This window comes from Hemiscyllium ocellatum, chromosome 10 (assembly GCF_020745735.1).
Source record: "Hemiscyllium ocellatum isolate sHemOce1 chromosome 10, sHemOce1.pat.X.cur, whole genome shotgun sequence".
NCBI lineage: Eukaryota > Metazoa > Chordata > Chondrichthyes > Orectolobiformes > Hemiscylliidae > Hemiscyllium > Hemiscyllium ocellatum.
Genome location: NC_083410.1, coordinates 17,663,405 through 17,687,145, shown reverse-complemented (window position 1 = coordinate 17,687,145; position 23,741 = coordinate 17,663,405). Strand labels below are relative to the sequence as shown.

General features: G+C 38.8%; 1 protein-coding gene across 4 annotated transcripts in view; it reads right to left on the bottom strand.

The window, feature by feature from the left end:
• Positions 1-23,741, bottom strand: part of akt3a (v-akt murine thymoma viral oncogene homolog 3a) — a 417,879-nt gene that overhangs the window by 13,403 nt on the left and 380,735 nt on the right. For all 4 annotated transcript variants that reach the window (XM_060831296.1, XM_060831297.1, XM_060831298.1 and 1 more), the window contains 2 exons: positions 10,124-10,338; positions 1,778-1,865 (listed from right to left, as the gene is read on the bottom strand). In XM_060831296.1, the coding sequence (XP_060687279.1) occupies positions 1,778-1,865; positions 10,124-10,338 (303 nt within the window). The remainder of the gene's footprint in view (positions 1-1,777; positions 1,866-10,123; positions 10,339-23,741) is intronic.

Genomic DNA, 23,741 nt, shown 5'->3' with positions numbered 1-23,741 from the left:
TGGTGCGTTAGGGGAAACACAAGTCAAAAAGGGGAAATAGAATGTAAAGGGTGGAAAAGTTATTTATTAAGGAAACATTTGCTCCTAACTTATCCTGTTGACTTGTGTCGATTTAGATACTGCAGTTCTAAGTTTGGTCGCTGAGCTGGAAGATTCATTTTCAGACATTTCATCACTATATTAGGTTACATTATCCAATCAGCTAGAACAACACACCCATCCTGGGATAAGCCAAATAGAGATATGCACAAGAATTCATAGAAGCTGGCAATCCAACTGGAACTCTATCAACAAACACATCGACTTGGAGCCCATTTACCGCTGTCTGAGAAAAAGACCAGGAAATGACATCACGAACCCAAGGAAACCTGAACCCATAAATAGAAAGCAGGTCATAGCACCAGTGTTTCACCGGAGTTCAGATTTTGATCATTAGAGATATCGATGAATTCTTCTAACTCCAAATTCCCCAACTATCAGCCCAAATACAGATGGCGTTATTACTAAGTGACTAAATCGCCAAATGAAGGAGTTAGTGACACTGAAAAAGTCGTCCCTAGCTGCTGTCCTGTTTATGATGAAATAATGTAGTCAAAACCAGAGTTTAACACAGGGATATTTCAGATCGGTGCAGTTGTATAGTGTGCAGTTATATATTAACTTGGCTGGTAATTGAGCTTCATAAAATATTAAGAGATTTCAGACATAGAGATGTTGTTGTGGTTCTGCTCGCCGAGCTGGAAGTTTTTGCTGCAAACGTTTCGTTCCCTGGCTAGGGAACATCGTCAGTGCTGTTGGAGCCTCGTGTGAAGCGCTGCTTTGATGTTTCTTCCGGTATTTATATTGGTTTGTTCTTGCCGCTTCCGGGTGTCAGTTTCAGCTGCAGTGATTTGTATGTGGGGTCCAGGTCGATGTGTCTGTTGATGGAGAGCAGAACCACAACAACGGATACCCGAGCTACAAATCTTCAATCAGATTTTAATCATAGAGATGTACAACATGGAAACAGATCCTTCACTCCAACCCGTCCATGCTAACCAGATATCCCAACCCAATCTAGTCCCACCTGCCGTCCATATCCCTCCAAACCCTTCCTATTCATATACCCATCCAAATGCCTTTAAATGTCGCAATTGTACCAGCCTCCACCACTTCCTCCGGCAGCTCATTCCATACACGTACCAGCCTCTGCATGAAAAAGTTGCCCCTTAGTACTCTTTTATATCTTTCCTCTCTCACCCTAAACCTATGCCCTCTAGTTCTGGATTCCCCAACCCCAGGGAAAAGACTTTGCCTATTTATCCTATGCATGCCCCCTAGAAATTTCAACCAGAAACTCACATGGTAGTTATGATTAATATTCTCATCAAATTAGAAATAGAGCTACAAATTGCAAGTGAAAAAGAAATACTATATTTAATGTGAATGGGTTAATTAATAAATACCTGACACGAAGTTTAAAAAACCTAAATTAAGGTGCTAGCAAACTTCAGTTTTTCAGCTTTTGGATAAAATGTTACTGCTTCAAACAGATTCCAACTTGCTCAGAGCAGCAATTCAATGGAAGGAAAACAATATAAATATTTAAGATTTCAAATTAACCAACATAATTTGAATCAAGCAAATTGCTAACTACAAGAAAATATTAAGTATTCAGATATCTCAAATTGAGATTTGCTTTAATCAATATTGTTATTCCAACTGCTGATTAATGAAACCATTAGCTGACTGACCTGGAGGTGATATTGCTAGGAATGGATGAATGAAGTACACCAACCTTTTTGTCATAAACATCTTGCCAGTTAATTCCACTAAAAAAGCTGTGCTGCATGATGTCCTTTGCATCTTCTGGACCTCCACCAAGCCTGAAGGCAAAAAAAAAATTGACAGTCCATATCCAATTTGTCAAAACAATTCTCATTCATTCCTTAGTGATTCTATTATACAGTTTGGTACTTGCGGTTGCAATATAATTGATTGTTTTACTTATCATTAATAATCACCTGATAATGAAAATAAAAACAGAACGGCATTTATCTTTATTTTTCAAAAATATGTATTTTTTGAAAGTTTACCAATTCTTTTAATCTTTTATCAAGTTACAGTTGCCAGCTGCTAAGCAAATTATAATGCAATGTACGACTCTCAATCTACCATGAGTTCTCATCAGCTCTGGGTGTTGAGAATGTACAACTGTAAACCCCGGATGAGATTTCCTCCAATAAATAAATTCTGTACTTTCATTTAGCATTAATAATTATTTGGCAAGCTAAAATGTTGCTTTTGGAATTTGAAATGAATGGTACAGTGAAGCAGCATTCTGGTATAATGGACTTTCAGGAACAGAGCCAGAAAAGCTGTGGTCCTCTACTGTACTGCCTGGCAGTTAGTTACAAAATGTTAAGTCAGAGATGAGATCATCACCTAAACAGCTTTGACTAAGGAGACAAAAATTTAAAATGGGGAGGAGAAAGATACTAGGTTAAAAATATAACTCAGTCCATCCCTGGGTTCTTGATTCAGTTCTAGTTCAGACCTCTGAGATGAAAGTTTGCTTTTATGCTTTCAGTTTTAATACACTACACTATAGCAATGCTTTTGGTAGAAAGGAACAATCTGTCCTAAGGTATCATTTTTTTTTGCCTCTAGCTCCTACAAACAGTCTTAATTCCTATTAACTATCAATTGCAAATTATCTCTGGAATTGTCCTTAACATCACACTTGGATCTGCATAGCAATACTTCATAATGTTGCTACCTAGTAGACAGTTCCCAATATGAGGGGAAATCCAGGACCAGAATTATAGCTTTCTCAATACATTATTTGGCATTATCACAAACAGAAGACATACAGTACATAAATCATTTATTAGCAAGGCAAGTTCAAGTACTTTCAAGCCCATACCTAGCAGGCATACATCTATGCCAAAGGACGATCTGTAATTTGTCACTAATTGTCAGTCAGAACCTTAAAAGTCACAAAAGTTACAGGTGTAATAAATAAATCCAAGTTTAATGCATTGGGAGGATGCCTAAATTATAATTAGAGGCATAAATAGATATTTGCAGATTGCTTACTGAGAACAGAGATACAAGGCAAAAAGAATAAAGTAGCACTTCAACATTACAATAGCAAGATCATGAAGAATTGAAAATCACAGAAGATCCTAAGATCCACAAGTATTTTACACAAAGGGTACAGAACTTTAACTAGATAACTTATTTTTGCTATTCCTCATGTGGATATGGATGCTGGAAATAAGAACATATTCAAAATCTTGATTTATGCAAATTTGAAGGGCTAAGGAGGAATAAATAATGACCAAAATATAACCCACTCTTAGAATTTACGAATAAAAAGGACAAAACCTGTCAGTTTGAAGGTCAGATTTTTGTAGTGTCAGAAGAAAGCTGAAGTCATTTAAAAATGGAGGGCAGCACTTGATTGTGAGATTCACATCTCCATCCTGACACTCATACAAGTTTAGCTGACACAGAATAAGTATGCAAATAGCAAGCCCATACCCAGAGCTCCATTTCCATGCACTTTTATGCAGTCAGGCCAGCTTCACCATGACTTGTTTCACCATGCCCAGTGAAGTCATGAATCATACAGTAAGCCTTAGTTTTAAGTTGACTTATTTAGCAGGTTTCATTTCAGCATCATAGACATAACAGGGACAGTTTTTGTACTTAGAACAAGAACTGGTGCTTTGCTGTGGTTTCATGCTGAAGCCAACGGAGCATGCGTGAGCCAATTGGTGCCATCTTGAAGTGACATTTCCTGCTTCCCAAGAGACATTCTCACTGATTGTCTTCCAATCACCAGATTCCCGTTCCCAAAGCTCCAGTTCACTGGTACTACCTCCCAGATGTATTCACTTACTGGACCAGACTTGTGCTCATTGCTCCCCAATCCTCCTCAATCACTCCGCTCATCTCTCCTCCTCACTTCCTGATACTCCCATTTGTATCTCATTGCTCTTCTCTCTCTCAAACTTGGTCTTGCCTCTTGCTGTTCTTCCAATTTGAACCCCCCGACTCCTCCCTCCCATTCCTCCTTATTGCCATTTCAACCCTCCTGTTCACCGCTCATCCCACTTGCCACTCCTCCACCCTCCTCTTATCTCTAGTGTGCTGTCTCATCCAACCACCCTGCCCAACGTTCCACCATCCCAATTGCCACGCCACCTATCCTGATTCTCCCACTCACCTCTCCTCCCTTCCTGATCCTCCCATCTGCTACTGCCCTCTCCCAATTCTCCCATGTCCTCTCATTCACAGCCAGAGCTCAGGAGAGGAAATGGTGTGACAATGTAAACTTCACAACTTTAAAAATTTCCTGGATTGAAAGAATCAACAATAACTTGCTCTGGAATAAATTGTTTCTTGAGATGAAATAGACAAAGACAAGTTGTAATAGAGAAACTAAAAGCAATTAGCCATGGCTTGGTGAGATTATATAAACAAAACTGCTTTAACACCTCCTTGTTAAACTGGATACTTTATTGCCAAAAGGACCAGGATTTATGGGTGGCACAGTGGTTAGCACTGCTGCCTCACAGCGCCAGAGACCCAGATTCAATTCCACCTCAGGCGACTCCCTGTGTGGAGTTTGCACATTCTCCACATGTCTGCGTGGGTTTCCTCTGGGTGCTCCGGTTTCCTCCCACAGTCCAAAAATGTGCAGGTTAGGTGAATTGGCCATGCTAAATTGCCCCTAGTGTTAGGTGAAGGGGTAAATGTAGGGGAATGGGTCTGGGTGGGTTGCGCTTCAGTGGGTCGGTGTGGATTTGTTGGGCCGAAGGGCCTGTTTCCACACTGTAAGTAATCTAATCTAATTTTTTCTACAGATGAATTTAAGGGGTTAATTGTAAGAAAAGCTGTTTTAAACATATAGCTAAACCCCAAATGCAACAAGGAACAGGGGGGGGGGGAAGAGGAGGAGGAGGGGGTCGTCTACTTCTGATAAGAAGGCAACCTACACACTTGAGGTCTCCAAAAGATTAACTAATGTTGGGAATGAAAGAATCTTTTGAATCATCATAACGTCACACCACAAACTCAAAAAAGAGAAAACTGTTATTAGAATTCAAAACCAGAACAAGTCAGTAACAGAACTTTGAAGAACAAGACTGCATAACATTCAAACACTGGAAGCTTCCAGAGACAAACATGTTGGTGAAATCCTGGCCAGATTCCATCATTAATTGGGTATTAGCCAAGTTGAGTTGCAAGGCTTAACTTGCTTACTTGAAGGATTTTATTTTGGTTGCTACATGCCATAAAGTTTATATCATTGTTTGAGTACTTGATTGTGAGATTTCTGTATAAGTAATCAAATTAAAAGGTAACTTGTGATGATTTACCCACAACATTGGCGAATAGGAGGGTTTAGGCAGGCAAATGGCTATCAGGAAGTAAATAGAAAGAGATAGCATATTTCTTTTATTTCTAAAAGATTATTATGCTTTAATAATGTATTATCTTTTTTTTGGAAAGGGATGGACTCGTAAATATATCCAATTTTACAGTAGTTATTATGAGAAAACTAATTTGCCTAAAATTGTTTCTCTTAAAGTTACACTTTTCATGAATATAGCAGCAAGTATAGTCTGGATTTGGAAACCTTTTGAAAGGCACCTTTGACCAATGTTACTCATCCAAGTACCCATTCATAACTTCAAGCATCCTACACCTTAGAACTCAGCTGCCCCTTTGGCTGCCTCCAACTTGCTTCTCAGAACAAAAATAGCACTTAAAGAGGCATTTTGTCTCCAACCTAGGGCATCATGCTGATAATACAAAAGATACAAAACTAATGTTTTCTTATGATTGTCTGGGAGCACATGCTGAGAATACACACATTCAGATTTTATTCTCTTTGATTCATTATAAGAGATGGGAATACTGGAAGTGCACTTCTTACCCTAGTGGTGGGTGGGAAGGAGATGCAAGGGCACACCTTTGGGAGAAACTAGACATAACAATGTGGAAGCAAGAAGCAAAGCCATCCCAAGTGCCATCCTAGTTTTGATTAGGTAAATAATGAAGGATCACATAAGACCAGTCCCATCCAGCTAGATTGTGGAGAGGCACTGAAGATGGATGGTGTGGTCAACCATGTCTAAAGCTACAATAGATCAAAAGGATGAGGTGGTGCAGTTTACCTTTGTCATAGTCACACAGGGTGTTATTTGTGTCTGATATAGACTGCTTCAGTGTTCTGACGGGGTGGAAACTTGATTGGAGGGATTTAAGTATGGAGTTTTTGGGAAAATGGTCATGGATTTAGGAGGTAACATCATGTTCAAGGATTTGAGAGGAAAGGCAAGTAGGAGAATGTATTGTAGTTCACAATAATAATGAGATCAAGTTTTATTTTGCGGAGATGGGTGATGGGAGATATATTTCAAGTGTGAGAAACACCAATGAGGAGACAGAAAACAGTTAAAAACATTAATCAAAATGGAAGACAAGTTGAGCTCAGAAAGGGGAATAGGTAGATAGGACAGAAACTAGATGTGTGATATAAAATATCCACTACTATCAGACATCATTGACCTGAGCTTCTCATTAAATAAAAAATAGATTTTGTCATCTTAAAGAAGTGACAGAACAAATATTGTGTTACATGGTGTAATATTTATGTCCTTATGAAATAGCATAATTAATGCTACAAGAAAGGCAGCAATATTAAAAACAGCATGTTTCTTCACACGCACATCACATTTCATGAGAGATGTAAAACAATCTTAAAATACAATGTGTTTCTCAGCTGCAATGTGAAACCGACAACACACATTTCAATCGCACAATTCTTTGGCCAGTTAAACTCAGGATTTCTGGATGATTAGCAGTTGGCATTGTGTTCTCAAATTATGAAGAAATACCTTAACAGAATAATCTTTAAACGTGACACTTCAGTCCTTATACACCAGTACACTATCCAACTCAAAATGAGCAAGACTTCATATGCATTGTTTTAAAAATTATCTACTAAAGTATTGTTCCCAATGGATATCCACCTTGCTCTAAATATCATACTAAGATCCAAGTGCGAAACAATTGTAAAGGAATGATCAGATATTTTGTGCTTCTGTGAGCCTAAATTTGCCAGCAACGTACTGCACTCTAAGTGACCTCACCAATGTATACATTTACAACTATCGGGGTCCCATTAGGTGCACTTAAAGAACGGCTTCAACTTGTCAGATTAGTAATCATAACAGCCTTTCTCCAAATTGCCTGTTCGAAATGAGACAGTAGTCTATTTATTCATTTTAAATTTGCACGGAGATGCTGTTCATAACTTTTCTTTGAAAATTCACTGAGATAGCACATCAGCTCCAATTTTAACCAAATCTGTCCAATATTGTGTCATTCCTTTGAGGAAGTAACAAACAGGATAGATAAAAGGGACGCTGTGGATGTAATAATATTTGAAGTTTCAGAAGGCACCTGGTAAAGTACTGCATGTTAGATTACTTATTAAGATAAAAGCCCGTGGTGCTGGAGGTTAGTATATTAGCATGCATTGAGAACGGCAAACTAATAGAAGACAGAGTTGAGATAAGGATGGCAACCTATAACTAGTGGAAACTCATATGGATCAGTGCTGCACCCACAACTATTTGCAATGTATTCATGGCTTGCATGTGGAAAGTGAATGTGCTTCAGCAAGTTTGTGGATGCCACAGAGAAGTAGGCATGCAGGTGGTGAGGATGACTCAAAGGGTTGAACTAGGGATAGAGACAAGTTAGGATTAGAGTGGTGCTGGAAAAGCACAGCAGGTCAGGCTGCAGGAAAATCGACGTTTCGGGCGAAAGCCCTTCATCAGGAATGATGGGCTTTACCTAGTTGATGGTTTCCAGCATCTGCAGTCCTTGTTTTTAACCATACAGACAAGTTAAATGAGTGGGCAACAACTTGACACAAGATGGAAAAAGGGGAAATGTGAGTGTATGCGCTTTAGCAGGAAGAATACGGGAACAGAACATTAGTCAAATGGGGAAAGTCCACAGAATGCTACAGCACAAAAAGGGATTTGATAACCTTCATGCATAAATTTCAAGCATACAACTTCAACAGATATAGCTCCTTGAAAGTGGAGTGGAAGGATTGGATAGTGAAGAAGGCATTTGATATACTTTTTTTTATTGGACAAAGCATTGAGTACAGGAGTTGGGAGGACATGTTGCAGCTGTACAGGACACTGGTTAGGCCACTGTTGGAATATTGCGTGCAATTCTGGTCTCCTTCTTATCAGAAATATGTTATGAAACTTGAAAGGGTTCAGAAAAGATTTACAAGGATGTTGCCACGGTTGGAGGATTTGAAATATAGGGAGAGGCTGAATAGGCTGGGGCTGTTTTCCCTGGAGCTTTGGAGGCTGAGGGGTGACCTTATAGAGGTTTACAAAATTATGAGGGGCATGGATAGGGTAAATAGGCAAAGTCTTTTCCCTGGGGTTGGAAAGTCCAGAACTAGAGGGCATAGGTTTAGGGTGAGAGGGGAAAGATATAAAAGAGACCTAAGGGGCAATTTTTTCACACAGAGGGTGGTACGGGTATGGAATGATCTGCCAGAGGACGTAGTGGAGGCTGGTACAATTGCAACATTTAAGAGACATTTGCATGGGTATATGAATAGGGAGGGTTTGGAGGGATATGGGTCGGGTGCTCGCAGGTGGGACTAGATTGGGCTGGGCTATCTGGTTGGCATGGATGGGTTGGACCGAAGGGCCTGTTTCCATGCTGTACATCTCAATGACTCTATGAGATAATAGGGAAGGCAAATGGGATATTGGCCTTTATTTCAAAGGGAATTCAAATGAGGAAGCCCCTCTAAAGCAATACAAGGCAGTAGTCATACCATAGCTGGAATACCGTGAACAGTTTTGGTCCACTTATCTAGGGATAGATATACTGGCTTTGGAGGTATTCCAGAAAAGGTTCACGAGACTGATCTCATGAATGGAGGGATTGTTTTATGAGGAGAGGTTTGGCCTGTACAGATTGTAGCGTAGAAGAATGAGAGGTGACCTTCTTGAAACATGTAAGATTCTTAGGGGACTTGACAGTGTAAGTGCAGAAACCTTGTTTCCCCTTGTGCAAGAGTTTAAGACCAGAGGGCCTAATCTCAGAATACAGGCCACTCTTTTAAAACAGAGATTAGGAGGGATTTCTTATATTATAGGTTAGTGAAATTGTGTAATTCTTTACTACAGGACTATTGAGGCTGACTTACCAAGTAGATTCAAGGCTGAGATAGACAAATTTTTAATGAGCAGGCAATTGAGGGTTATGGAGAAAAGACAAGATTATCAGATTATCAGCTAAAGATTATCAGATTGGGCGCGAACTCATTGAATGGGCTGAATGGCCTACTTCTGCTTAAACATCTTACAGACAAGTTCAGTTCAGATACTTATTTTATACCCCATCTGATCTTACATATTTTTAGTTAACCTGCTCAGACATGTTATGACACATCTCCAGTGGGATTGAAATCAGGATATTCTGACCCAGAAGGAAGAACACTACCATTGTGCCACAACAGCCCTTTTATCTAATCTTAGACTTTGTAAAATTGGATGGAACTTCCAGTAGGCTTCTTCTCTGATTCAAGCATCTCTTCCCACATGCGTGCCAGTTAAGTTAGGTTAAAATCATTGCATTGGTCACCTGCACTATAATGACATTACAACGCACAGAAATTCTATCTAATCTGGTTATATTTTCATTGACCAAATTCTGGTATGCATAATATTTCTTACCAAACCTGATCAAAACAAGAAGTTCAATTAGAATACCAGGAATAAGTCTAGAATATTTGCCAATAACACATTAACACAGATAGGTGCACATGCAGCTTTACTCACAGCAAACATTATGTTTTCTCGATAATTATCAGAAGAATAGCTCACAGAAAATAGATCCTGTAATTTTACTCCCAGGCAATATCTTGAATTCTACTATCTCAGAGGTTAGATCACATTGATGGTAGATAACAGTGTTTCATAAATTACCATGGCACTGCACATGCGTCAGTTCAAGAACAGACCAAAATTGAAAAAAAATTAACACAAGGGAGTTTTTGTAGAAACATTTAATTAATTACCTTTTATTCGGATCTTTTATAAGCAATCCAGAGAGTAATGATTTTGCATCAGATGAAAGAGTTCTGGGAAATTTAATGTCCTCCATCAGAATCAATTCAAAAAGTTTCTCATGGTCCTGATTGTAGAAAGGTAGCCGGCCACACATCATCTCATACATAACAACACCTAAACCCCACCAATCAACAGCACGGCCATAGTCGTTGTCTTCTAAAACCTATGCAAACAAAGTGCATGTTGTTAAAGTCTGATCACTAATTTTGTGTTTTCAGTTTATCTGAAGCATTATTAAAGTAAATTTTCAGACACTGCACTTAAATTTCAATGAAACAAAATACATTAAAATGGTACTGTATAGAATTTGCCCCCGAGGTTTTCATTTCTATTAAAATGCATAATGTTTTATGCACAAGTGACATTTTAGTCCTATTTTCTTTAAGATAATAATATCCAAGTTCATACCAGAAGTGTTTGTACAGACACCACTCCTTGCTCAGCAAGAACACAAGAAAAAAAATTCTAATAATTCAAACTGTCTGTTAAGTTTCTCTAAGCAGAGTACATTCAAACCATAGTTCTACACAAACATTCTGCTTGTGCTTCAATGCAATGAAGGGAAAAGTAGATTGTGCCAAAATTTATACAGATATAGCAAGATTGTTTAGAGACAGAGTGAGAGATATCACAGGAACAATGAAAGCTTGTAGAGGACAGAGTTGCTAGGAGTTAAGTTTGCCAGCAACGTGTCTAGACAATTGATACTGTTTGGCATGATATCTCAAATTTGATACAATTTGTTTTTTTTAAAAGTCACTGCAATTCAATTTTGACACTCTACACCACCCTAGCACATCAGAAGAACTCCACATAGTCCACTTTCAGGAACAAAATTCATCACAGTTCCAATATAAAATTGATTTTTCTTGCCTATTTGTGTTTTTGTCTGTAAAAAAAAAAGTCATTTTCAGTTACTGAAAACTTCACATGAGACAGTTCAATAATCAACATATCAACTGTATTCATTTGCCCCAACTCACCTTTTTGGCACATGGGTAGAAAGTACATAGAAATCAAATAACATAGTAACCCAAAAAGCCCAAGCAATCCATGCTGGTGTTTTAATTTCCATTCAAGTTTGCTCCCATGTTTTTTCTTACTTAAATCTACAATTGGAACCATCTATTTTCTTCTCTCTCAGAAGATTATCTAATTTCTATTAAATACATCTACACTGTTTGCTTAAAAAAAACTCTATGCAAGCATGCTCCACATTTTACCAATCATTGGATAAAGAAGTTTCTTCAGAATGTCATGTTCAAATTTTTTTGGTGAGACTCTTCTATTACTAGCTTACAGTTATGCTCTTTTCCCACAATAGGAATCATTTTTTTTCTATATGCACTCTATCAAAACCTTTCATAATGTGCTACACCTCATTTATTATTTGCTATTAGGTGACCCCTCAAACCTTCTCTTTCAGGCATCAGAGACACAACCTATCAATCTTTTTATGATATGTATACCTGTGCATTTGTTATTGTATTTGTAAATCTTCTCTGCAACCACTCCAGCATTTTTATATCTATTTTATAATATCACAACCAGAACTGCATAAAGTACTCATAAGTGTGGTTTAGCCAAGATTTGACACAGTTGTTTCTGTTCTTTCATGGGACTTGAGTGTTGCTGGCAGTGGTAGTATGTTAAAAAATGTTGTGCACTTTACTTAACACCTTCCACGCCGACCTCAAAACATTTTTCAACTCTGGTACTCCAGCATCTGCAGTCCTCACTTTCTCCTAGTGGCAGTATGTTGTCTATCCTCAACTGACCTTGAAAAGGTATTGGTGAGCCCCCTTTTGGAGGTGATACAGTCCATTACAGTGCTGTTCAGGAGCTCCATGATTTTGATCCAGGTACAGAGAAGACACAGGAACAGCAATATAGTTCCAGGATGATATGTGGATTGGAGAGCAGCATACAAATTATGATGGTGAGAAATTGTTTCCTTATTCTTATGGCAATCATGGGTTTAGGTGTTGGGAAAGGAGACTTGGCAGATTGTGGTACATACTGCTGCCACCACAGCATTGGTAGTGGAGTGAATTAATGTCTTAGGTAGTACGTGGAGTGTCAATCAAAGCAACTGCTTTGTTTTGGATGATGCTAAGTTTTGAGTGTTTTTGAAGCTGCAATCAACCAGGCAAGTAGAGATTATTCTATTACACTTCTGAATTATACTTTGTGAATGCGGGACAATCGTTGGGGTTAAGTGGTGAATTATGTCCCAGAGAACCCCTAGCTCTGACTCACTCTTGTAGCCACAGTATTTATGTGGCTGATCCAGTTCAGTTTCTGGTTACAGTAACCATTCGGATGTTGATAGTCAGTGATTCAATAATAGTTATAGCATTAAATTTCAAGGGATGATGGTTGAATTGTCACTTGTTGGAGATGGTCAATGCCTAGTGCTATTGTGGCATGAATGTAACTTACTTTGTATCAGCCCAAATTTGAATGTCATTCAGAACATGTTGCAAATGGACCTATTACCTGCAGCATCTGAAGATTTTCCAATGGTGCTTAACATTGTGCAATCATCAACAAACATCTCCAGTTATGAACTTATGGAAAATCATTGAAGAATAGCTGAAATGGTTGGGCCAAGGACACAATTCTGAGGAATTCCCAGGGGTGACAGGATTGATTAACAGCCCAATCATCTTCTGTCACACTAAATATGGCTCCAACCATGGAAAAGCTTTCTCACTTACATCCTTACATTCTAGTTTTGCAACAACACTCAGTCAAATGCTAAATCTCCTGACCTCATTGTAGACTTGAACTCAACACAGATAAAAGAGCTGAACTCAAGAGGTGAAGTGAGTCACTTTGGTTGTTTAGAGTTTTGAAATTCAGAATCCTACTCCAAACCAGCCTCAAACCCATTGCCTTCCAGTTTTAACTAAGGTAGACAGGTAGATGATGACCAACTCTTTTCAAAATGTTAGCACTTTAAATATGAACATTAAATCATAAGCCTCACTGTTTCAAGTTTTTAAACATTAACCATGAAAACCAGGTTTCCTGATAACAGCTGTGGATCAAGAAACTAGGTTCCCTCGACCTTCTGAAAGTCTCAGTACAAAACACCTGTTTGGACCTTCCACACTGACGCCTGGTCTGCCAACACTTTTCAATGTCCATTCACAAGCCTCATGTAAATATCTTCACTGACTAACCATCATGTAATTAGACTTCAAAAATAAAACTTGGAGTCTATCAATCCAGGTTCCACTCTGGAAACTGAGTTTTCTAGTAACAGCTAGGATCACAACATTGTTATCTGATGTATAAATTGATGCTGTGTTTTTGGATAATATTGCCAAGGGATAATGTAGATGAGAAATGGGGGTACTCTTTCCATGCATGGGACACCAAATGTAATGGTGCAAGTGTGGAGCCAGAACCAATTGAGGATGATTATCTAGCCACAAGTGAGCAGAAATGGATCAAAGCAAGCATAATCCCATGCAACTCGTCAACAGAGGAGAAGAACTGGAGGGGAACTATGAGTCAACATTGAAAGGTGGTAAACAAGTAGAGAATGATGACAAGAGATAATGGACAGAGGTAACAGAATGTCATTTGTCACTGTGACAGGAGCTGATTCAATACTGTTGCAAGAGTGAAAATATGAATGGGGGATTCAAGCAAGGAATTCAGAGAAGTGTATAAATTTGTGAGGAGACAACATGTTCAAAAGCTACAGAGAAAGGAGACTGGAGATGACGTTCACTACAATAAATAGATATGTACATTCCAATTATTTGATTTGAATCAGATTTTAGTCAGCACTTCTATTTCCGGTTATCAATCTAACTCTTAGTTTCAACCAAAATATTTGTACATAATATGATTGACAAGTTATACATTTGAAACATGATATTATTCATGATTTGGAGATGCTGGTGTTGGACTGGGGTGTACACAGTTAAAAATCTCACAACACCAGGTTATAGTCCAACAGGTTTAATTGGAAGCACACTAGCTTTCAGAGTGATGCTCCTTCATCAGGTTATTTTTATCTGATATTATTCAGAGCTACAGTCAAAAGTCAAAGATTCTACCTAATACTTCCATGTCTATCTCTTAATTCAGGTTAATATAAACACTTATCTCAGATAACTAGAGAAACATATACTTCAGTATTAAATAAAATGGATATCAAGCTGCATTACTTATAAATGTCATGGTACCAACCACAGGAATCTTGTGATTGAGAGGAGAAGAAAGTAGAACAATTTAGAAACCAACTTAAAACAATAAACCAAGATTCATTGTAGTGGCATCCTACTGTCTGATTAAATAATAGTTGTGTCATGGTGATCCTCTCTTAAGCATTGCTGCTGTTACTTGGGAGCCCAATCTAGTGTGACAGTCTCTGTTTCATTTGATGCAGAGAAAATTAGTGGAATGAGAAGATGCATGATTCAATGTTTTCTACTTTTTCCTGGGTTCTCTTCACAATAAGGAGAGATATTTGTTGTTCTTTCCGGACTCACTTCCAATACTCTTCCAGACAGTCAAGCTCCATCGACAACCATTTCCCAGTTGTCTGCATTAATGTACTCCTCCTTCATATATCGATAGTCCCTCAGGCAAAGATATAGATGTTCAAATAGTTATGACTCTGTGGCCAATCATGGTACAGAAGGTGCTTAGGTATTCAGTTGTCACCCATTCGATGACTGTAGCAAATATAGCACATATGTTGTTGGCTGAGCAATGATAGAATTAGCAAGTTCTAGGAACTTGACTTAAAGAGTTGGTAATCTTTGGAAGTGTCTTCCACAGAGAGCAGTGCAGGCTGGGTGATTGAGTATATTCAAGGTTGAGTTAGAAATTTTAAATCTACAAGGTGGAAAAGGTGAAATTAAAGTCTCAAACAAATCAGCTGCAATTTTATTGACTGGCAGAAGGCTCTAAGGGACAAACGGCTTACTCCAGCTCCTACTTACAAGAGGTACCAAATATATATCTAAGCCAGTGAAGGGAAACCTGTTCAGCCCTTTCTTCTGCCTAGCGTATCTTGTCCAGATGAAAAGCTGTTCAGCCCTGCTTGTCCAGTATTCAAGGCACAGGTATGCCATGCAGAAAGTTGCTCAATACTGATAATGTTATACTAGCATTCCATACAAAGGAACCTTTTCAAAACAAACAGAAATAGCAGAGATACAAGACTGGAAGATTGCTATGCATAGATAATTGGTAGTAGCTAGCAAAAAAGGCACAACAACTAAATAAAGAGCTGTGGTGGTACAGAACAGACTACCAGATTGTTGAATTGGGAGGCTCCATTTATAATGCAGTTTGTGACAAATAAGAAGTAGAGCAAAAGCCTCATTCAGGCTTTCAGACTATGTCATCACCATTCCAAACAGTTTAAAGAACTTCAACCATTTAGAGCAAGGAAGATTTTTTTTTTAAAAAGTGAGAATCATCAATTTTAGATATTTACTTACATGAACTTATAATCATTTGGGCAAGAGAAATCATCCTAACTGCCCTTGGTGACGCATGGTTCATAGTCTGATCAATAGCTTCCAACTCATGCATTAGAGATTGAAATGAGTTCACAAAGGCAAACCCAATTGTAACTGTAAACATCAGAACTTATATTTGTTTTAAATCTAATCAAGTAGCAAATGTGGCAACAGGATTATTACAGTACCTGCTGCAGTGTTATGTATTAAAATATCCTATCAAAACTTTACATGTGCATGTATTTCCTATCTTCATAACTTACATCCTCCTAGATATTGTCAGGTATTTGTATCATTGTTTAACTAGCAGAAAATGTGTTGCTGGAAAAGCGCAGCAGGTCAGGCAGCATCCAAGGAGCAAGAGAGTCGACATTTCGGGCATGAGCCCTTCTTCAGGAATGAAGAAGGGCTTATGCCCGAAACGTCGACTCTCTTGCTCCTTGGATGCTGCCTGACCTGCTGCACTTTTCCAGCAACACATTTTCAGCTCTGATCTACAGCATCTGCAGTCCTCACTTTCTCCTCATTGTTTAACTACCAGTGTATCGAGACCTATTAAGTGATTATACCTTCCTGATAGTGGTAGCTCCTATTCTATAGCTCCTCAGTCCACTTAAATTCTCTGGTTCCTGAGCTGCAGCAATTTTCCATATAATTTACGGTTAATTTAGTATAATAAATGTAAGTATGTTATATGGGAAAACAATAACTAGGGACCATTGTAAAATTAATTCCTGGGTGCTGGTAAGGCAGGCCTTCTTTGTTTTTGATGTCTGGGAAAGTGGTGGTGGACCCTCACACTGCAATTATTCTTTTCAACAGTTTATTATAACTTAAGTGACTCGTTGAGGACAACTGATCGCCAACTAGGTTTCCACAAGGATAAGGATGGTATTTATAATGAAACTGCTGCATAGTCACTTTTACTCATCCAGTAATCTAACCACTTGACTAACATATCTGTTTCACGTTTGCATGCCTCAAACCAAATTGTCCCTTCATTATATTTCTATGAAAACTGAAAAAAACACAATTAAACAAGTAAGCTTCCTTGATAACAAAATGGGATAGGAACAGTAATCAGTCAATTAGCCCATCAAGTATGTTTTTAAGGTGAGAGCAGAAAGATTTAAAAAGGATAAGGGGTAACATTTTTTTTTTACACAGAGCGTGGTTAGTGTGTGCAGTGAACTGTCAGAGGAAGTGGTGGATGCAGGTACATTTACAATTACGTTTAAAAGACATTTGGATAAGCACATGAACAGGAAAGGTTTGGACGGATCTGGGCCAAAAGCAGGCAGGTGGGACTAGTTTAGTTTGGGAACATGGTCGATGTGGATTAGTTGTACCAAAGGGTCTGTTACCATGCTGAATGACTCCATGACTCTCATCTTTTCCATCATTCAATACAATTATGGCAGATTGAACACTTTAGTGCTTTTTACTCATCCCATTCTCATACATCTGTACGTCACTGGTAATCATACATCTATCAATCTCTCCCTTAAATAGACTCAAAGACTGAGCCTCCACAGCCTCATGGTACGAAATACCAAAGGTTCATAACCTGGAGAAAATAAAACTATTTTCATTTTGGACCTAAGGGGCATTCCCCTATTTTTAAATTGTGCTGCTTCGTTGTAGACTCTCTAACTGGGGCAACATTTTATCTGCATTAGCCCTATCCATCCTTTTAATTGTCTTCTAAGCTTCAATGAAATCACCTCTCATTCTTCTCAACTCTAAAGAATACAGGCCCATTTTGCTCAATCTCTCTTCATAGGACAGATTGAGAAGTGTTCTGAAGAAGGTTCACTGGACCCGAAATATTCACTCTGCTTTCTCTCCACAGATGTTGCTAAACCTGCTGAGCTTTCCCAGCAACTTGTGATTTTGCAAGATTAATTTTCTGGGGAAATATGTTTGGATCTCACCATGACAGATGATAAAATGTGAATTCAATTTTTAACAATTTAGATTTGAAAGCTAGTCAAACGGCTTTTTTAAAAATTCATTCATAGGATGTGGACATCATTGACTGGACCAGTATTTATTATCTATGCCTAGTTTTAGATTTTGATCCAGCAACACTGAAGGAACAGTGATATATTTCAAAGTCAGGGTTGCAAGTGGCTTGTGGGGAGCTTGAAAACCTCTAGATGGTAGTGTCATTAGTAATACATTGGGCTACTGCTTGACCAGTCTAAGAGTCAGCTCACCTCCAACTTCTAAAGGAGTCATATTAGATTTGAAACATTAATTTTATTTCTCTGCAGATGCTGCCAGACCTGCTGGTTTTTTCCAGCATTCTCTGTATCTGTTCCAGATTCCCAGCTTTGCAGTATTTTGCTTTTCTTGTTATGTTAATAAGAAGGACTTCGCAGAGCAGTCAAGGCTGTGTTTGCCACTTTTGCTTCTGGAACATTAGTTGATGCCAGGTGGTCAACCAATGTTTCATTGCTTTTTTTGAGACTTTGTAGCGATTATTGCAAATGAATGGCTTACTCGGCCATTGCAGAAGACAGTTAAAAGTCAATCACATTGCTGTCAGTTATATGTAGGACCAGACCAAATATTCTAAAGTTTCCCTAAGTAACATTAACAGACCAGATGAGTTTTTATTACAATTGTCACTGTTTTCATGGTCACCTCTAGACTTTTAATTTGATATTTTTATTGAATTCAAATTTCACCACCTGCCAGGATGGGATTTCAACCCAAATACTCAGATATTGCTTGTATTTCTAGATTCCTAATTCAGCAAAATTACACTGGATCATTTTCCCAATTTAATATTATCACTGTCATTTGCTGAAAACAAACATCTGGTTTAATAATGACTTTAGGAAGGAAAGTCCGATTGTCCTCATCTACATATGACTTAGGTTCAGAAATACAGTTTAATATTAAATTCCATTGAAATGGCATGTCAAACCTTTCGGTTGTATCAAAACGCAACAAAATCTAATGAAAGGAATGAAACCAGAAGGAACCTTCAGTAAAGACCCAGGGACTAACAAGATCAAATGCAGCCCTATCAACCATGTAAGGTCCTCCTTTCTAACATCTAAAGGTTATGCCAAAATTCTCCCAAGGACTAATCAAGCTGCAGCCTGATAATGTCTGTTAGGTATGATTCCATGGCTGTGTTCCAGACATTGCCATCACGGGCCCTGGTTAAATCCCAGTTACTGATAGGACAGGAGAAAGTGAGGTCAGCAGATGCTGGAGATCAGAGCTGAAAATGTGTTGCTGGAAAAGCACAGCTGGTCAGGCAACATCCAAGGAACAGGAAATTCGACATTTTGGGCATGAGCCCTTCTTCAGGATTCCTGAAGGGCTTATGCCCGAAACGTCGAATCTCCTGTTCCTTGGATGCTGCCTGACCTGCTGCGCTTTTCCAGCAACACATTTTCAGCACTGATAGGACAGATCCACCAGTGGTGGTGGCACTATAGTAGATATTCAGGAGACAGTTGTCTTGAAGGTCCTCAGCACAGACTTTGGACCCTATGATGTTTCACAGTATCAGGTCTAACATGAGCAATGAAACTTCCCCAACTTAGTTGATAGATTAGTACACCTCCAAACTGAGTACTACTTGGAGAATGCACAGGGGGTGGCAATGTACTGATAAAACATCTTTATATTTTCCTCAATTTTACCAGCCACTGTTTTCTTGTATCTACTCTTTGCTTTCCCAATTTCTTTCTTGACTTCACCCTTGTACTTTCTACACTCCTCTAAGCTTTCTAAGAGAGTTTTTTTTAAAGACTTTCAGGTGCCTGATTTTTTAGCATTACCTCATCTTCTATGCTTTTGGATACTCAGACTCTCAACTTGGCAGGTCCATTATTTTTATTTGTTTTGCATCATTTATTTTACAGGCACAAGTCTACATAGTGTCTGTAAAATCTCACGAACACATAACCTATAATACTTTGCAGGACAAGGGCAGCAGATGCATTGGAATTCAACCAACAAGTTCCATTCCTAGCCACAAACCATTTTGACCTGGAATAGTAATTGTTCTATTTCTCCACTGTTGCCCTGTCAAAATTATGGAAGTCTCTTCCTAATAACACTGTGTCTATCTTTGTAAACTAAAGACTGCAGCAGTTCAAGAAGGTAGTTCAACACCACTTCTCCGTTTAAAAATGGGCATTAAATGCTGACCTAGCCAGCAATGCACGCTTCCCAGAAACCATTTTTTAAAAAAACACTAGACTTCAGATTCTGTATTTTTGTGTCTGAATATGTGCTATATCCTTCCTATAGTTGTTCTCATCGTTTATGTTAATCATTTTGTTTTTCTGGTTGTTTGAGGTTTGAAACAAGTAGAAGAAATTCAGCTGGTTAACCATTTAGAATATACTACAAAATATGAACTGCATCTCTTCAACTAGTTGTTTGCTTAAGTTGACACAAACTGCATAATCTCCACACTCTGTGCAACCCACAACTGAAAATTAAACCACAAATCACAACCACCCCAGAGGCTATTTACTTCTAATTTGACATTTCCCAGGTCTAATCCTACCTTGTTACATGAAACAGCCACAACCCTTATCCATACCTTCATCACCTCTAAACTGCACTTTGCTTAATTATTTTCTCAATTATTTTCTTGGCATTCTAATCTCCATAGACCCTAAATTATTCAAAATCTTACTGATGGTCATATTAAATTATTTTTGAGTTTTCTAAAATTTACTTTATTGAAATTGTACATCCTACAGCTATCTTGTTTATCCATTTATCTTCTTTCACAATGTCAGCATTGGTGCCTAGTGGGGTATAGAGGAACATCGATTATCTGGCATTCGATTATCTGAATATCGGATTATCCAGCAAAATCGTAAGGTCTCAATGCTTACAATGTTTTAAAGTCAAAGAGTCAAAGAGATGTACAGCATCCGGCATTCGATTAACCGAGCAAAATAATCCCCACCTGTGTCCTTCAGATAATCGAGGTTTCTCTGTATTCCCATTTGCTGTGGAGAATATGTGGAAGCCTTCTTACACCACTGTAGTCAATGTGGTTCAGAAAGCTGGCATGGTGGAGACAAGATCCACGATGATTTTTCAACAACAGTGCTGGATGGCCAACTTCAGGATGGCTTATAACGTAGAGAGAAACTTGCAAGTGACTGTGTTCGCATGCATTGATCATTCATGTACTTCTAAGTGGTGGCGATTACAAGCCTGGAATGAGCTTGTTTGAAAAAGGCTTTGAAAGCTGCTGCAGCGCATCCTATTGACAATACAAATTGCTGCCACTGTGCATTGGTGTTGAAGCACGTGAATGTTTAAGGTGATGAAGGAAGTGAATATCAAAGGTGGCACAGATGGAATGTCAATCAAATAGGATGCTTTATCTTGGACAGTGTCAGGTTTGAGTACTGAGTGTGTTGCTGGAAAAGCACAGAAGATCAGGCAACATCCTAGAAGCAGGAGAAATGATGTTTCAGGCAAGGCCCTTCATCAGGATTCTCCTGCTCCTCGGATGCTGCCTGACCTGCTGTGCTTTTCCAACACCACACTCTCAACTCAATCTCCAGCATCTGCAGTCCTCACTTTTCTCAAGCTTGAGTATTGTCAGGATGAGAGTTAGCTTGTCAGAAGAATTTAGTCTCTGACCTGTCCTTGGAGAAAAGTATTTTTTTGATGATCCAGCTCAGTTTCTAGTCTATTTATTATAAAAACATTCTTTATTCATAAACATCATCTATACATGAAAGGTTCTAAATCAGTTCTGTACAGTCTTTGCAGAGAAATACAACAAACAAAATATCTTTCAGCGTGTAGTCCAAAACCTTGGAATGTGCCAGTCTGCAACATTCAGTCAAAGCCAACTGTGTCACAGTATGTGCTCTGGGGAACAGTTTGAAGAGCAGAGTCCTATGTCACAGGGCTGCTTGGGATGAACCTCAACAAAAACCACTGCATCTCTCTCCAAACTTACTTTTCAAAGGCGCATTCTAGAAGATGAGTGGTCTTTTCTCATATTTCAAAAACATACTTCATGCATAAAAATCATATATAAACATATGCAAATGTTCTAAATCAGTAATGTACAGTCTTTGCAGAGAAAATAAACAAAGTATTGGAATTTTGACATTCAGAGCATTTCTACAGTTGAAAAAACAAAGGCCTTTTCTACTAATGCAGAGAACTATGTTCATTTTCATGCACCAAAGGCTTTAGGTGCTGGTCTTTCCTCACTACACCTTGGGTGGTTGCTGCTCCAAGCTTCAGTGCACCCCTCAGCACATAGTGGAGATGAGTAGTCAATTTGTTTTTTAATTGTAAAAAATATATTTTTAAGTACATTCACAGATACTAAAGCAGTTCTGCACAGACTTTGCAATACCAACAAAACCAAACATTAGAATTCCACATACCCTGCAGTTGCAAAAACAGACATTTCTTACTAATGCAGGACAGTATTTACATAGATTGAGGCAATGAGAGGGTCTGATAACGAAACAGACCCTCATTATACTTCAATAGAAAAACCTTAGATAGTAGCCTTTTCCCTCAGTGCCTTAGCGGCAGCTACTCCAAGTTTTAGTGCAGTCCTCAGCATGCGGTCCTGGATGTTACAATGTGCCAGTCTGCAACCCCCAATTGAGGTCAACTCTTTACACTGGTCAACCAGCAAGTATTGGGCAGATCAAAGAGCATCTTTCACTGAGTTGATGGTCCTCCACACAGTCAATGTTTGTCTCAGTGTGTGCCCTGTGGAATAATCCGTAGAGCACAGAGTCTTGTGTCACTGAGCTACTCAAGACAAACCTTGACATAAGCTATGGCATTTCTCTCTCTCTCCAGATCTTCTTTGCAGAGCAAATTCGAGAAAGAGATGACAGTCTCTTTGTCAGTGAAGTTGCTTTGAGGGTAGCATGCGATGGTGCACAAAGACTGAGCATGCATGAAGGTTCTGACGGGCAGTGCCCTTCTCACCAACAACCGTTTTGGTGCTTGCTGGAAAATTCTGGTGATGAGGCATTCTGCCAAATGACTTTGACAATCTGCTCAGGCAAATATGTGACAAGATCCACCACTCCTTTCTCCTCAGGAACTTGTGGACATTACTTGCCGATCACTTCTTGAAAGTCTTGTGGTCAAAAATATTTTTCTTTATAAACTTTGTGTAAAGGACATGTAGATACAGTCCAACTACCCAGAGCATTCCACGGTGCTGAGGCCAGACCCACCGTTTGTAACACCAGGGAAAGGTAGAACCTCATTACTTAGTGACGCTTGGTATTGTAGATTGAGGTCAACGGGTGTAACCATTCACAACAGTGGCCATCAGAATAAAAGCAGTGTTGGGTGTGTCTCATCTTCCCAAGACTAGTTAAAACTGTTGCAGATGTTTGTGAGTCTGGGTACTGACAGCGGATCTAAGCAGAAAACTGCCATGTCATCCTTTTACCAGAAGGCTTTGACCTGCAGGCTATACCATTGCCATTGCCTGGATAGTCACCCCTCTCAGCTGGTGTCCTTCCTCTGCAAAAGGTTCTATATAACATACAAATAAGGCAGCAGAGTGTGGGCAGCTTTGTCTGATTGCAGATCTGATCATGAAGTTTTCTGATTCCCACCATTGATTGAGATTACAATAATGATGTTGCGGTAGAGCAGTCGGATCCAATTGTGGATTCCCTCCCCAAAACCCATTTAGAGAGCATGCCCCAAGTCAATATGGTCCACATGCTTTTTCAGAGCTATCGCACCTACCTGAACTTAATAGGTCACCTCTACATCAAATTAAATCTTTTTTTCACAGAATTAACGTCTTTTCCACAATGAGAACAACTAGAATATTTTGATCTAATAAACTATAGATTTTAAATGAACAGAACACTTTATAATATCATATGATTCTATTCACTTAACACAATATACATAGTGTAGATGACTCAAATACATTTCTACATTATATAGCCAATGATTCCTATAGCTATCTTCACTACAGCTCTTCCCACCCCACGTCCTTCAAGAATTCCATCCCATTCTCCCAGTTCCTTCGCCTACATCATATCTGTTCAGATGATACCACCACCAA